General features: G+C 40.5%; 1 protein-coding gene across 1 annotated transcript; it reads left to right on the top strand.

Moving 5' to 3' along the window:
- Window positions 1-9: 9 nt before the first annotated feature.
- On the top strand, window positions 10-14,472 carry LOC125901815 (ankyrin repeat domain-containing protein 13C-like). The gene is made up of 13 exons (XM_049597745.1): window positions 10-867; window positions 967-1,008; window positions 1,693-1,797; window positions 4,585-4,670; window positions 4,960-5,005; window positions 5,236-5,302; window positions 7,076-7,220; window positions 7,317-7,448; window positions 8,943-9,104; window positions 9,205-9,284; window positions 9,437-9,535; window positions 12,810-12,910; window positions 13,013-14,472. The coding sequence occupies exons 1-13, from the start codon at window positions 492-494 to the stop codon at window positions 13,141-13,143; spliced, it is 1,572 nt and encodes a 523-aa protein (XP_049453702.1). The 5' UTR covers window positions 10-491; the 3' UTR covers window positions 13,144-14,472.
- The last annotated feature ends 539 nt before the right edge of the window (window positions 14,473-15,011 follow it).

Consider the following 15,011-nt stretch of genomic DNA (forward strand, 5'->3'; position numbering starts at 1 on the left):
CCAAGCTAGCAGAGATGGTAGCTCAGCTGGTTGGTTTATTGTACCATCCAGTCCGACTCAATTTTGCCGCAAAGCAAACTGAATCGATACAATTTTAAAACGTTTAGCCGAGTAGCGGTGGATACAACAATGTAGCCGCTCGCTTTTCGGTCTCTTTCCTAGCTGTATGTTGATTCGGTGCGTGTGTTATGTTTAGCATTATTTTCTGTTTTCATCGCCGCACCCACCACATTCATTTTTTATTGAGGGCTAGCTAGCGAACGTTTGCTAGGAGCTAATGCTAACGCTGGCTGTGGAGCAGCAGGTGTAACGTTATTTGGAGAACACAGAGCAGCCAGCTAGCTACTACGAAGCATCGCCGTTGGCTTAAATTGCTAAGAAGCTAATTTGAAAGCATAATTGACGAGCTCCCAGGTTTATGCCACATCTTCACCAGCGTTGCAGCCCGGTAACGTTAATCGGTTAGCCCGTTAACGTGCGGTACAGTCATCATGACAGGCGAGAAGATACGCACCATGCGAAAGGACCACAACAAACCAAACAAGAATGAGGAAATAATGGACACGTACGATGAGACCTCAAACGGGACTATCCCTAACGGTACCGGTAACCATTTCAAATCCAACAAGGCTTTTCAGAAAGCAGTCAAAACGTCGGCACTGCAGCAGCAACAGCAGCTCAATGCAAACAACATAAATGGCAATCCATCATCAGTTGGCACCATTGTGAATGATAACAACAAGAACCCAATTATCCTGAGAAGTGAGGACTTGGACTTCCCCGTTCACGAGTGCGTGTTCAAGGGAGATGTGCGTCGGCTGTCCTCTCTCATCAGGACCCATAGCATCTCTCAGAAAGATGTGCATGGTAAGTTCTCTGCTGTTACCTTATTGTATTGTGCAGCTGCATCACACAACAGGCACGTGGAATTATTGATGTTAATAATTATATCTACTTGTCTTTCAGGGAACACACCTCTTCACCTCGCTGTGATGATGGGCCACAAAGGTAAACGTGATAGAAAAATAAACTGTAATGAACTCCTTTTTTATTTTATAACAGACTATTGTCATACACAGGATTAACCGAAATGAACAAAAAAGCTTCTCAGATGATAATCTACCAGTCTCGGGTTTAGCCCCAGAAAATGACACTAAATCTGCTGTGCTCTGTGGCCTTTCATCTGTCATAATGAGGCTTTATTGAGAGAGCATTCGGCATACTCATTAAAGGCCCCTTTTTTAAAAAGCACATGCAGTTCTCCTTCCTTTTTTGGAGTAGCCTCCACCCCCCTGCTGCACTCATCATGCCTTATCTTACCTCTGCAGTGTTGGGATAACATAGTGGTTATCTTTAAAGAAATCCTCACAGAATACTGAATACATGCAATTCAGGGGGAGAAGCAGACATGCAACAGAGGACGGATCTCACTTCAAATGTAGATATGTAGTTATTGGTGCTTATCTGATGTACTGAAACATGCATAATGAGTCCTAAGTTTGTCATTACATGAAGATTAGCAGTCTATGTTTACATGGACATCTTCTATCTAGACTTTGTTACAAAGTTAACATAAAATCTTATCATTTAACTTTTGTGTTCCGCATGGTTGCTCAAAACAACACAGAAAAAGGTGGTGACAGTACATAAAATTGATATAATCACATTTGTCTCAATGTCTTCTCATATCAGAATGTGCTCTCCTACTACTGGCCCATAACGCTCCTGTCAAGATCAAGAACGCACAGGGATGGAGCCCTCTAGCAGAAGCCATCAGCTACGGCGACAGGCAAATGAGTAAGTTATGTCAAAGCTGCTCTGAATAGCCGTCTGCTGTCCCTGAGTTTTCATATTTGGATGAGGATCTCAGTGGCATACCTGCAATCACACACTCACTGTTATAATATTTAGGTTTAGTGCTGCCTGTCAGACGGGTCAATAGATTTATGATGGCGTCATGGTGTCAGATTTAGTCTCTATTTGTCGGATAGTCAGTCATTCTGACATCTGGAACGGCTTTCTGTGTGAATGCTAATATCGTGGCAGTAAATGTCAGCTTGGTGGCTGTAGTGTGTTCAGGATTATTTCAACGTAGGTTGTGTCTTCAGAGTCTGAGCTTTGCAGCAACATTTCCTGGCAGTGTGTACAGATCTCAGATACCTCTGCACAGAGTTTTTGCCGTCATACAGGGGATACAATCAGTCGTATTGCCCACAGTTGAAATCTATTCAAGTTGCAGAGAACATCTCAAGATGGCATAAGAAAGCGTTATTTCATTTTTAACCGATAAACCCTAAACAGATGTGTGTCCAGATTATGGTTAATAATGTGCACATCATTAATAAATCCTCATTTCATTCATTCATCTCTGTTTTTTACAAATGAAGACTAAATACTGTTGGAGGTCGCTACACATGCTTGTGAGCATTTGAAGGATTTTTTTTATGTGTCATTTAATTGTTAAAAGATGGCTTTCTGCTCAGCCCAGCTAAAAAGCAAAAGGTGGGGATTTTCTCTGAGCACCCGTCATCCAGATGGGCTGGAACGCAGCCTGAACGATGGCTTAGTGTTAGGAAGCCCTGAGCTTACAGCCTGGTCACTCCCCTGCTTAATGATTCCGCTGCTTTTAGATCTGACATCCAGTGAAAAAGAGTCAAATGACATGTGAAAGGCAGCTAATGCCTTTGGGATGAATTCACTGCTCTTTCCTTTTTTTTTTTTTTTTTACATCTGCTGTTAATTTTGTATACTTAGCCAAAGATAAGAGGAAAGACAAAGGGCAGGCTAAGTGTAGAAAAAGAACTGTATACTAAATCATTAATCTTTTTTATTGTGTCAAAGCTGAGCTGACAAATTTAGCGCTACTACTTGCCTATCTGTGAAATATCAGCATCTTCCCCTTATAAAGCCTGTAATGGAGGTTGTGAGGCCGAGCTGTTTGAGAAATGACCCTCAACCTTGTTAGTATGCGTCTCAACTCTCTGTGCCTGCTGTGGCAGGCCGGCTTGGGAGTGGGACCAGGAGTTTTGCTTTGAGAAGGTCACACTACTCACAAGGGTGAAGGGGAGGCAGAGAGGGGGGCTGGGTACGCTTACACCATCAGCAAGGACATGCAGAGAAAGGCATGGCGTATTTACATTTAGATCTTTGGTTAAATGACATGCAGCTGGCTGTCATTTTGTGAGAAGGACAAATTGAGAATAATGTGTGCCTGATATTAAATATATGAGTTGCAGCTTTTCACAGCACACTGCAGTCTTGTCATCGGTCATCACCTTTCACTTTTACACATGTACACATTGCGTCAGCAGTTCACTCACTGGTTGTGTGTGCGTGTGTGCAATGACGAACTGCAGCAAGTGCTCCGTCAGCAATTCTCTCCTCAGTCGCGTTCATTCTCAGTCCACTGTTTCCTCACTGGTCAAGATAACCAGGATATATCTGAGATATGTGGATTTGTTGCAGTCCATCTGCTATTATGAAGTGGTTGCTGGTCAGTTTGAGAGAGAGAGAGAGCTTTACTTCACAAGACAGTGAGCTGTATCAGCTCATCTAATCACTGCTACTGATGCTTGTAAAATGAAAAATGTTACTTCTGTATAGGAACTAGTTGTAGCAGAGTAACAATGCCTCCTCATGTGTTGATTGCGGTGGCCGACAAGAGCACATGTGCTACAGCAGCCCAGAACATTTCCATTAGGAGAAACTTGTTGCAGCTTCAGAAATGATGCCAATTCAGAAACACATACAAAAATCAAAAAAAAAACAAGTGCAACAGTAAAACGCTGCATATTCAGTCAACACATTGGAAGCTCTCCAGGCCACCATGGGGAGCATGAAGTGGAACAGCTTGGGTTTTTAAACAGAGAGAGAGATAGCAGAGCAGCAGGTTTATGTCGCTAGCTAGAGTCGTACATCTGTTGCTCTATTTATAATGTTGTAAAAAGCTAAGGCCTAACGTTTGAAAGAATACATACCTTTTCATGATGCCTCTTTAGTCCATTTTTCTTCTTGCTTCAAAAACAAGCACACTGCCTCAAGTTTAAAATCAAGCTGTAACACTAAGCACTTCCCCCAGAGGCCCGGAAAACTTCTGCTGTGTTGACTGGACTTTGCATCGTTTCTGTATTCGCAGCATGTTTGCTGCAGATGTTTTTGTTTTGGCTTTCTGCAACACAATGTTTGATTTGCAGCACATTTCCATTATTGTATTTGGTTTGGATTTTCATGTAGTTTTGTTTTCGATTAGCATCGTTTCTGAAGCTGCAGCACATTTCCCCTAACAGAAATGTTTTGGGCCATTGTGGCCTGTTTGCCCTTGTCAGCCATTATAGTTTATGTGTAGTCGCACCATGTTAAAATCTCACGAAGCACTTTGCTCAAGCTGCAGCATTTGACATCTGACACCAGTATATCTGTGCTGGGAGATGTGTAATATCAATATTTAAGCCAGGCTGTAGTTGGAAATACAAGTTGTGTGCGTTGTTTAGCTGTACTCAAAGATGATGTAAACATGACAGTATCCAAGTGTGCATTTGTGTAACTTGTAACTGAGTTATTTCGTTCTCGTCCTTGTTTCCACAGTCACAGCAATACTGCGGAAGTTAAAGCAGCAGTCCAGGGAGAGTGTGGAGGACAAGAGGCCAAAATTACTGAAAGCTCTCAGGGAGGTGAGGATTACACTGCCGTCACTTCCACAGATGCTGCTGCCTCACCGGACTCAAGTTTGCAACTGGTTTCATTCTGCACCACTGAACTTTCACTCCATTGTATTTTTTAAAAAAAATCTCTGCAGGCTTTCAGTTTGCATAAATGACTCTTGCCTGTCCTTGAGTGTGCATATTAACTACCTAAGTGCATAATGTGAAATCTTCAGTGAGCTGTGCTCCTCAGCTGACCCATTAAGTTATAATACATCAGTTGAATCCTTCATCAGACGTGTTTGTGTCTTTTCTGTAGCTTGGTGACTTTTATCTGGAGCTGCATTGGGACTTTCAGAGCTGGGGTGAGTTTCATATTTCACACAAAAAAAGTTGTTTATATATCCTATCCTCAAATATTATCACAACATTGATTATTGATAAGACCAGCTTTAACTTGAAATCACTGCTGAGCACTTCAAAGTTGCTGAATCGGTCAACCATTGCTTTAGTTAAAGATTTTTTGAAAGATAAATCAGTGTTTTTATTCTATTGTATGAAATATTTATTATTAACACTCTCTCCTGTATTTCAGTGCCTTTGCTGTCCCGGATGCTGCCGTCCGATGCTTGTAAAATCTACAAGCAGGGAATTAATATCAGGTAATGCCAGCCTTTTACCAAACAACTTTTCAAATGATATCCCTGTTGCAGACGGGTTTCAAATATTGAAATAAAATCGTGAGTTTTGATGGAGCTGTGGCACGCTCCTGTGATTTCAATCGTTTGGTGTAAGGTGGACATAAAACTCCGTTCAGGCTGTCTAAAGTCAGTCTTTTTCTTATCTGGACATTCCGATAAAATCAAATGTATCATATTATCTTAACTTCTTACTCTTGGCTCATGCAAAGTTCAATGACTTAAAAGGTTGTTCTTTTTTGGCATAGACCTCTGATTGGGCTCAAAAAATACAGCCCTGTCCCACATAAATGAGTTTCAGTTGCTATCCAAGTCTGAAGTAAGCCGAAACCACAGCAGCAGTTTTGGGCCCAAGCCCAATTAATAACCCAAAATACTACAGTAAAAAAATTATATATTGCAATATGTTTTTATATTTAAAACATTTATTATAAGTGTCGGGCTGACATCTTCTCTTGCCCCACTTCTTCTTCCTCTCTTCTTTATTTCAATAGTCTGTTGTCTTGTGCTCAACAGGCTCAGCAAAGCGGGCTGTGCCCCTCATGCATCTAGTGCGCATGGTGATCCATGGCAATGTGGTGCGCAGATGATGATCAACAGTCTTCACTGTATGTTGTGACATCGCTCCCACTGCTGGGGAGGCAGACGCAAACACTGCCAACCAAGTCACCTTGCAGCCCCCTCCTCTCTAGCTTGTTTTTCGTCCCTCTTTTGCACGCTCTATCTCTGTCCCCAGGCTCTCCACACTTGCTCCGTTGTTCCGTCACTATCTCTCTATCACTGTCCCCCCTCTGTCTCTCTGTTTCCCTCTTGATTCAGTCCATTAGAACTCCTGCCATATACGCACAAGAACTGCCAGGGTCAGTAAAAAGAAAAAAGAAAAACAACAGTAAACTGGCGAGAACCCGACCCAATTCAAGCCCGGGGGGAATAATGAAAATTACAGCCCCAATCAGGCTCGGACAGAGAATTAGAGCTCCACGTCAGCGCCAAACAGGAAGCAGCAAACTGGGTAGACAGTAAACATGGAGGGGGCACCAAGGAGGTGCAAGAACGTGAACAAGTCTCAGTTTTCTTGGTCCGTGGAAGGAGGTCAAATTGATGGAACTGTGAAGTGAACAAGAGTTTGATTTTGCATCTATCTGATCCGTCAACCAGCACTTCTTTTACTAAGAAAAATTAATTCTTGAAACGGTTCTCCTCTCAGTCCCACAGTCTCTAGTGCAGCTAACCAACTGGTAGTGAGTTTAGGCAGCAAAATCCAAAATCAGAAGTTGACACATGGCACCTTTTATCTTGTGTTTCTGGAGTTATGGTTTTTTGTGGACATTTAAGGAACTGTTACTGTGTCATATGTCTGAAAGGAAGTCTGGCGCAATCTTTTCCGCCAGGTGCCGGATAGAAGATAATCTCAAAACTATTCTTATCATAGTCTTGCAACTAGTGACCCTAAAGGATCCCTAGTCTTTGAAATATCTTATAGTCTGTGACTAAAAACACACACAGATGTGAGAGGGGGTCAGACTTTAGACTTCTAAAAGTCTTTTCAAAGTCTTCAAGTGTGTGGTAGGCATAAAACGTCAAACACTATATTCAGGCTGTTAATGTACCTATGAGAGAATCTAATTCACTGTGTGTTTAAAGCAGCAAATGGTCGATATCCAGGTCGAGGACTTCTTTTAGATCTAAGAAGTAGGACATAACAATCTTGACACACTCTCCTCTGTCTTGATTTAGACTTGACACCACTCTCATAGACTTCACTGATATGAAGTGTCAGCGTGGGGATCTTAGCTTCATTTTCAACGGCGATGCCGCACCCTCCCAGTCCTTTGTGGTCCTGGACAATGAAGCAAAAGTGTACCAAAGAATACACCACGAGGTGAGTGAGCGGTTCAACCGGACCTCTGTTTCACATTTTGTCATTAGCTTTTTAATATAATCCCAACACCTCACTGTCATTGTCTCGCTCCCCAAGGAGTCAGAGATGGAGACTGAAGAAGAGGTGGATATTCTGATGAGCAGTGATGTCTACTCCGCAACTCTGTCCACCAAGTCCATCACTTTCTCTCGCAGCCAGATTGGCTGGCTGTTCAGAGAGGATAAAACAGTAAGCTTTATGGGACAAACCAGAACACATACACATTACTTGACACATTTAGCAACGTAAAAAAATAATGTCAGGGTTCCTACGCAGTATGTGAAGGTGTGGAGTTTGATTTGAGTCATTTCCAGGTCTGAATACGTATGTGTAAAAGAAAGGGTATGGAAAAACATTTATGTCCTGACAAGCAGGGTGTTTTGTCATGGCGTGTGGAGCAGGCAGCCAGCACAGCCAAAATGTTTACCGCTGTGTGAGAGAGTGTGGGCCGGAGTGAGCTTGGTGTCATTAAAGGTGAGAAGTATGGCGTGCGACTGAATGCACAGAGCTGCCTCTACGCCTGTACATCACAGTCTGCTAAACAGCTCTGCCCCAAGCGCCTTATAACTACCAAATTAGTTTGAAACAAAATGCTGTAATATCTTTGAATTGCATATATACATAGCATCACAAATAACCTAAGCTTGTCTGAATGTCGGATTATTTGTTCTGTGTAAGGACAACATACCTTTGTGGCTGCGTTCATTGCTCCATGGACGCAGTGAATAAACAAGACTGCACAGATGCCAAAAAATTTAGATTATTTTACAATTAATTTTTTGGTTCTTATTTATAAAAGAGAGTAAAAAATAAGGGGGAACAGTAATACAATATTGTTTATTTAAAATTTTCAGCTACAGCAGCTAACTACAACCTTTATAGTCATAATAGATATAGTCATGTTAACAGTTGCATTTTAAAACATATTTACATAATAAACATCTAGAAATATGGTCTGAAAGAATCTATGAAAAGGTCAGGAAAAGTATGAAATGGAAATGTGACTGAGTGTGTGCAATGTAAAATATATATTTCCCAGTAACTATTTTTTTAACATGGTTTACAAAGTCGTTTGTGAAAATAAAAAATGAGGCGTAGTTGAAATATATAAAATGAAGGCACAGTCTTTTTTACACTTTAGCCCCTTAAAATGGATCATTGTGTACTTGTGACCCTTCATCAGTCATGCCCTACATGCCCTTATCGTTTCATTAAAATGAATTTTAGAGTCCTGTTGAAGAAATAGTATCCAGTTTTTCCATTAGAAGAAAAGCTTACAGAAAGGATGGAGAAAAAAATTAAATTTGTGTATGTTTTGTCTTGTTTCCAGTCCTGTAAATCATCTCACGACCCCTTGTGGTTAAGGGTTCCGTAGTACAAATAAAAAGCCTGTCATATTTCTCAATAAGACCTCGACAGCACAGTCTTTTTGATATCTGAAATGTTTTATTGCACAATGAATGTGAAAGACCTGTGTGTACCTCAGTTGTTTTTGTAAACTTTACTTGTTTTGCCATGGGGATGAGAGAAATAAGAAAATGTAATTCTTTTGTCTTGTGAGAAGTGAGCACAGTCCCACCCTCAGGCTGCTCCATGGCACATTTTAGGAAATCAGCAGTACTGCTGGGTGATTCGCAGGGTAACTCGGGATGAAACACCAACACCTGCTTGTTTTCTCTGCAGGAGAGGGTTGGAAACTTCCTGGCTGACTTCTACGCGGTGAACGGTCTGGTGCTGGAGTCACGGAAACGGCGAGAACACCTAAGTGAGGAGGATATCTTGAGGAACAAAGCCATCATGGAGAGCTTGAGTAAAGGGGGGAGCATCAGTGAACAAAATTTTGAGGTGAGACAGAAGAAATTAATGTTGTGCCTTCATCTACAAATGGTGCATTGTACCCTGATGTCTGTGAATACGCCACTGACGGATGCTTCATTATCCTCAGCCTGTGAGGCGGCAGTCCCTCACAGCTCCCGCACCCAACACAATTTCTTGGGAAGAGTACATCACTGCGGAGCACGGAAAGTAAGTGCCTCGTATTTTCCGTGATTTCATCAGTCTTTGTCACAATTACAAATTCAATCGGGGCAGTAACAAGAAATTCAGTGCAGATTCTGAGTGTCAAACCCAACGTCAACCACCAAGAATAAAATGCGTTTGTCTCTCGCCGCCTTCAGGCCACCTCATCTTGGGAGAGAGCTCGTGTGTAAGGAAAGCAAGAAGAACTTCAAAGCTACTGTAGCCATGAGCCAGGATTTCCCTCTAGGCATTGAGTCGTGAGTACATCCCTTCCTCTTCAGATCTATTTACAAAGCTCCCTGCGCAGATTGATCCTGGGTGAATACGCGAGGATACTCTTGGGATTTTAGAAAAGGGTAATGTGGAGATGAAATAATTCCTATCGGATAATTGGGCCAGGTAGTCGCTGGTTGTGTGGGGAAGCCAGTGATGAGATGATTGCAGAAACAACTGCTCCACCATGTGACAATAAAATGTCAGTGTTAGGGAATTATTTTTTTTTACTCAATTAGGCCAGTGTTAGCTGTGCTCAGGCTGTGTAAAGGGAAAAACCTACTTATCTCTCATATCCTATGCATGTATGTCGTACTTCATGCATCTGCAAGCTTGTGGCATGTATGTAGATATTAAAAAAGCCTGGTCTACGCAGGGTTTTAAGGAAGATAAACAATAACAATATACTGGCTTACATTTTTAATAAGAATACATTATAGAAAAGATAAGGTGAGATAACATAATCCTATATTAGTTTCACAGAGTGGGGATTTGCATTGTTACAGCAGCAAAGGAGATGCAAAACAAGAAGCTCAGTTAAAAAAAGCAAAATAAAATAAAAAACAGACTAAATGGCTAAATTCATATTGCATTATTTAATCAAGTATTAAAGATTTGTGGCTGAGATATGTGCTGTGCAGGACATTTTACAGATGATAAATGCTCTCTGCTGGACAAACTAAGTAATGGTGACACTTTGAAACTGAATCTTTGCCAGCTGCTGGTTATCCATTTACAAAAGCTTTCTTTTAGCTTGGTTATGGAAATAGAATTTTACAAAATATGAACAGATGAAGTGTAAATCACAACATTTATTTGAGCTTTAATGACCATTGATTGTCTCGAGAATAAAGAGTCTAATTGCTGCACATTTTTTGTTTTATTATACACATAAAACATAAAAAATGTTTTTTTTTTTTAAATCTGTCTCTTTTGATTTTATGCAGCCAAAAATGTTGTGAGCTTATATTAAGAAGTATTGATGACTTAAGAGAGACGTTCATATAGAATAAATAAGATCTGGGAGGAAAATGAGAATTACAAAGGATAAAACGAATGTGTTACTCTGAGTAGTTGAGGGAGGATTCAGTCGGGATTGTGTTTGCCCTGTAATGGGTTACAGGCAGTGCTGTAAAATATCACTGGGACATAATGTAGTAAATTGCTTTATCTCCTCTGCTGATTGAACCTTAATGGAGCTGGCAATAAAACCCCACCCTTTACAATACCTAATGGTTTTTTAATGTGATTTTCCCCTCACTTCACATTCTGTGCTTTGTAATGTTAAAAAAAATGTTGTTCCTCCTTCTCTTAAAATGTTCAATTAATGTCATTAATCACCAAAATGAGACATATGCTACGATTGTAGAGAATCTGTTTTGTTTTGTAGTGGATTACTAATCTAATGGTAAACCATACAGGGTTGTTGGTTACTGTGTGTGTAAACAGTATGGCCAGCAAAAGTGAAAGTCCATGCCAGATTCACCTCGCTATATTTGCATTTCTTTTATTCATTTGTTTGTTTTTTGGCGGCGCAGTGTCCATGACTTCTGTAGCTTCCTCTTGGATGCAGCTGTATTTCAGTCCTTACCTCACCTGTGCACCGTGCCCAGGAACGTCCTGAACACACAAAATAAGAAAATACAAGCAGAGTCTCTGCAGATGAATACACCACCACACACTTCTAGTGGGTCCTGTGATGGTTGGGAGGGATTGCTTTTGTATTTTTTGAGCAAAATCCTGCATAGTGTATCTTTAAGTCTTGAAAGAATACATTTTACTAGACTGAAGTCCGCTGGTTTTACTTTTTCATGTCATTCTAACCATTTATTTAAAGACTGTTTTACAACTGAGTGTAATTTACTACTTGGTGTGATAGAAGACCAGTGTTTGTCTGGACCCTGAGGACTAGGATTAAAAACCTGTCAAATCTGATATATCAGAATATGAAGTGATTTATTTATTCCAGTGGCTTCCAACCAGCAACAAGCTACAAGATAAATCAAATTATAAAGATTATTAACATGCTACTAGTGCTACTAATTTTGATACAACACCTTAAACATTTCAAAATTTGATACCATTTTCAATACCAGGGGGAAAATGACATATCGGGCACATGGTTTAACTTTTTTATTAAATAATAAATATAACAAAGCTTAAACATAATGACGACAACTTTTCTTTTCTTGGTTAGTAGCAGAGAGCAGAATGATTGTCGTCAACATTAACTGTAACAGAGAGCAAGAAAGGGCAGCTGGTACTGCTGTATCGATACTGTGGGTAATTAGTGTTGAAACCATTTCTAATATTCACAATCAGTTAATTTATCAGTAAGTCTGTATTTTTGACAAGACTAGCTAACACATTAAAGATGGTAAATGTTACACTGAGGGGTGGGGGTGGGGGGAATAAACAGCATAGTATCGCAATATTTTTGTGTGGCAATATCATTCTGTCACAAAGTGCCAAGTATCGTTTTTTTTTATTATATAAATTGTTAATATTACAAATACAAATTAAACTTTAGGCAGCCTACTAAGATAATATAATCAAGTACTTTTTCAATCCACTGGATACATTTTGCTGCAAAAGAAAAAGGTGAGGTGAGATGGACAGGCTGAAAATCTTATTAGATAAAACAGATGATAACTAAGTTTTCCTCTGGGGACATAATAACAGTTGAAAAAAGTAATAAATCGCAAAAATAATTATCGCAATAATATTATCTTGTGACCTTAGTATCGTGATAATATCGTATCATCGATCCACTGGCGTTTCCTACCCCTAGTGACACCTGCGTCACATCAGCATGTTAGCATTTAGCTCGAAGCATCACTGTGTCCAAGTGCAGACAAAGCTGCTAGAAAAGCTGTAGACTGTTTATCTGGTTTACTGATTTCTTTTTTATCGTCAAATTTTTTAATGTAAAACAAAAATCTGTTTGAAATAAATAGTCTGACAAGAGGACATAGCTGTTGGACATAGGGAACCTCTGTCAAGACATTAAATGTAGATAGTGTTTCTCTGTAAAGGGTCACAAGCCAAGAAGGATAGGAAGCACTATTTTATTCCATGTTTTTTTCCTACATGTTTATTCCCCTGTCCAAATGAAGAAAGAGACTGAAGCTTGTATTTTACTCAAGATATAAGATTACAGTTTAATTTCATCTCCTTTTTGTTCTCCAGCTTTTGGGAAATGTTGGCAAAGAAACAACTGTGAAAGAAAAGTGCTGACTGTCATTCCTCTGCCTCCAGGTTATTAAACGTGTTGGAGGTCATAGCCCCGTTCAAGCACTTCAACAAACTCCGGGAGTTCGTTCAGATGAAACTTCCGCCTGGGTTCCCAGTCAAACTCGGTATGTGCATGTCGACCTACCGCTGTGTTCCTGTGTGTGGGCGAGCTCAACGGGAACGATCACAGAATAACATGCTCCCTTCTCGTGTTCTCTCCCTCGCAGACATCCCCGTCTTCCCCACGATCACAGCCACTGTCACCTTTCAGGAATTCCGCTACGACGAATTTGAAGAGTCAACTTTCTTCATCCCCGCTGAATACAAAGAAGATCCCAGTCGCTTCCCCGACCTCTGACCTGTAAACTCATCTGACGCAAACAGGAAATGACCAGCGAGCTAATGTGTGTTTTGAGAGGTGGGAAACACTAAATGAGGAATCCCGTATTTTATTCCCTATACATGTTATCTGTTTAAAAAAAAAAAGGGAACTGGTCTTATTGATCAGTTATTGTTCATTTTCGCTGATGGATCCAAAGCAAATCAATGCAAACAGATGTTAAAGAGCGCCATCTAACATATAGATGCACATTGGCAGTCGTTATTTTGTGAAATGAGTGATAGCTTTCATTGTACTCGCTGTTCACCACCTGAGCAGCAACGTGCTGCTCTGTGCTGCTGTTCCTTCCTGTGAAAGCTGTCAGACGACACAGCCTGGACTCTTTATCATCACTATTTTAATATCTAATCTCCTCATCTCCAAGGACTGATTACTGAATTCTGCACCGACACCGTGACCTGTAAATAATTCACGTCTCATGTGTAATTCATAAAAAGAAGAATCACAAATATAGCTATATCCTGAGCTTACCATTCATTTATAAATTATGTACTATAAATATATATATATAAACTATATATATAAACTCAAAGGAGTAACACTGTGTAGCAATACATTTCCAGTACGTAAGAATGTTTTTAACCAGCTGGGAGAAGGTTTAGCATAAAAACACATTGTTCTTAACAGTTCGATATCCAAGCCTTTTCCCCCGTGCAGGACGCAGTGTCCTGTGTTTTCAGGTTAGCTCATGTTACCTCTCGGCTGTCTCCATGTTTGTCGTGATAGTATGAACTCTGTGCTCGGTGTGAGTGAATAATTGTACTGTACCAAGGGTTGTTGTATGTGCGTCTGTGTGTGGGAGAACCCAGATGGGATATCAGGTAAACTGTTCTTAGTTTAATACTGCACTGATATTAAGTATATTTAAGGCATGCTATCGGCTGTGTTGGCCTACCAGATCACATGCATCTTTAAGATATATTCTCTGAGCGTTTGTTATATTACCTGCAGATTTATTGGTATTAAGATTAAGGAACAACTGAAAATTGTAACACTAACACTTTGGAACACCTTTTAGTGCTTATAAAAACCTCTCCTTGATGGTAGTCTGCGCATATTTCTCCTGTTTTCTTTCTAATCCAAGGAGAGTAAACTAAGCTGTGAAGTTGATATTGCTGGATATCCCGAAAATGTCCGGATTGGGAAATAATCTGATCCACTGAGTTTGTCTCTGGCTTCAGCTAATATGTACTGCAACCATACCTACTTCACTTCCCTTTAAATAAAGCACCAGCATCATGTTTCAACTGACTTTGTGCAACTATAATAAAAAGACAGTATTCTATATGAGGCTTCCACATAGGGCTGGGCGTTCTTAATTTGTCATGTATGTTACTACCCCGGGTTATGTCTCACTTAAAGCTGTAGCTGGTAACTAACTGTCACTATTTCCTGACAGCAGTATGTGAGAAAGATAATGTGTGGGAACAAGTCCTCCGCCTCCCTGCCTCTGCTGGCATTTACCAGATCCACCGCTGAAAAAAACTACCAATCAGAGCTGAGGAATCTCTCACACACGCAGTTGTCAATCACTGCTGCTGAACCGCAGTCAGACATGTCAAACTAGACAGTGCTGATCAAATATAAATACTGCATTGCCTATTTCTCACCACAAATTTTTTCTGAAAGAAATTTTAATGCAGTGGTCCCCAACTGGTGGGTCGCAGGTCCTTTCTGAATGGGCCACAAGTGACTCATGAATGTGTCAAGTTTGTATGAAACGCATCTTATTTTGCAGGACAGTGACTTTCCGGCACAGAGGTTCATTTCAAAGTGCCGTTTCCTGCTGTAGAGTGAGTGACAGACAGGTACTTGAGAAAGACGGC

The sequence above is a fragment of the Epinephelus fuscoguttatus genome, linkage group LG15, assembly GCF_011397635.1.
Source record: "Epinephelus fuscoguttatus linkage group LG15, E.fuscoguttatus.final_Chr_v1".
Lineage (NCBI taxonomy): Eukaryota > Metazoa > Chordata > Actinopteri > Perciformes > Serranidae > Epinephelus > Epinephelus fuscoguttatus.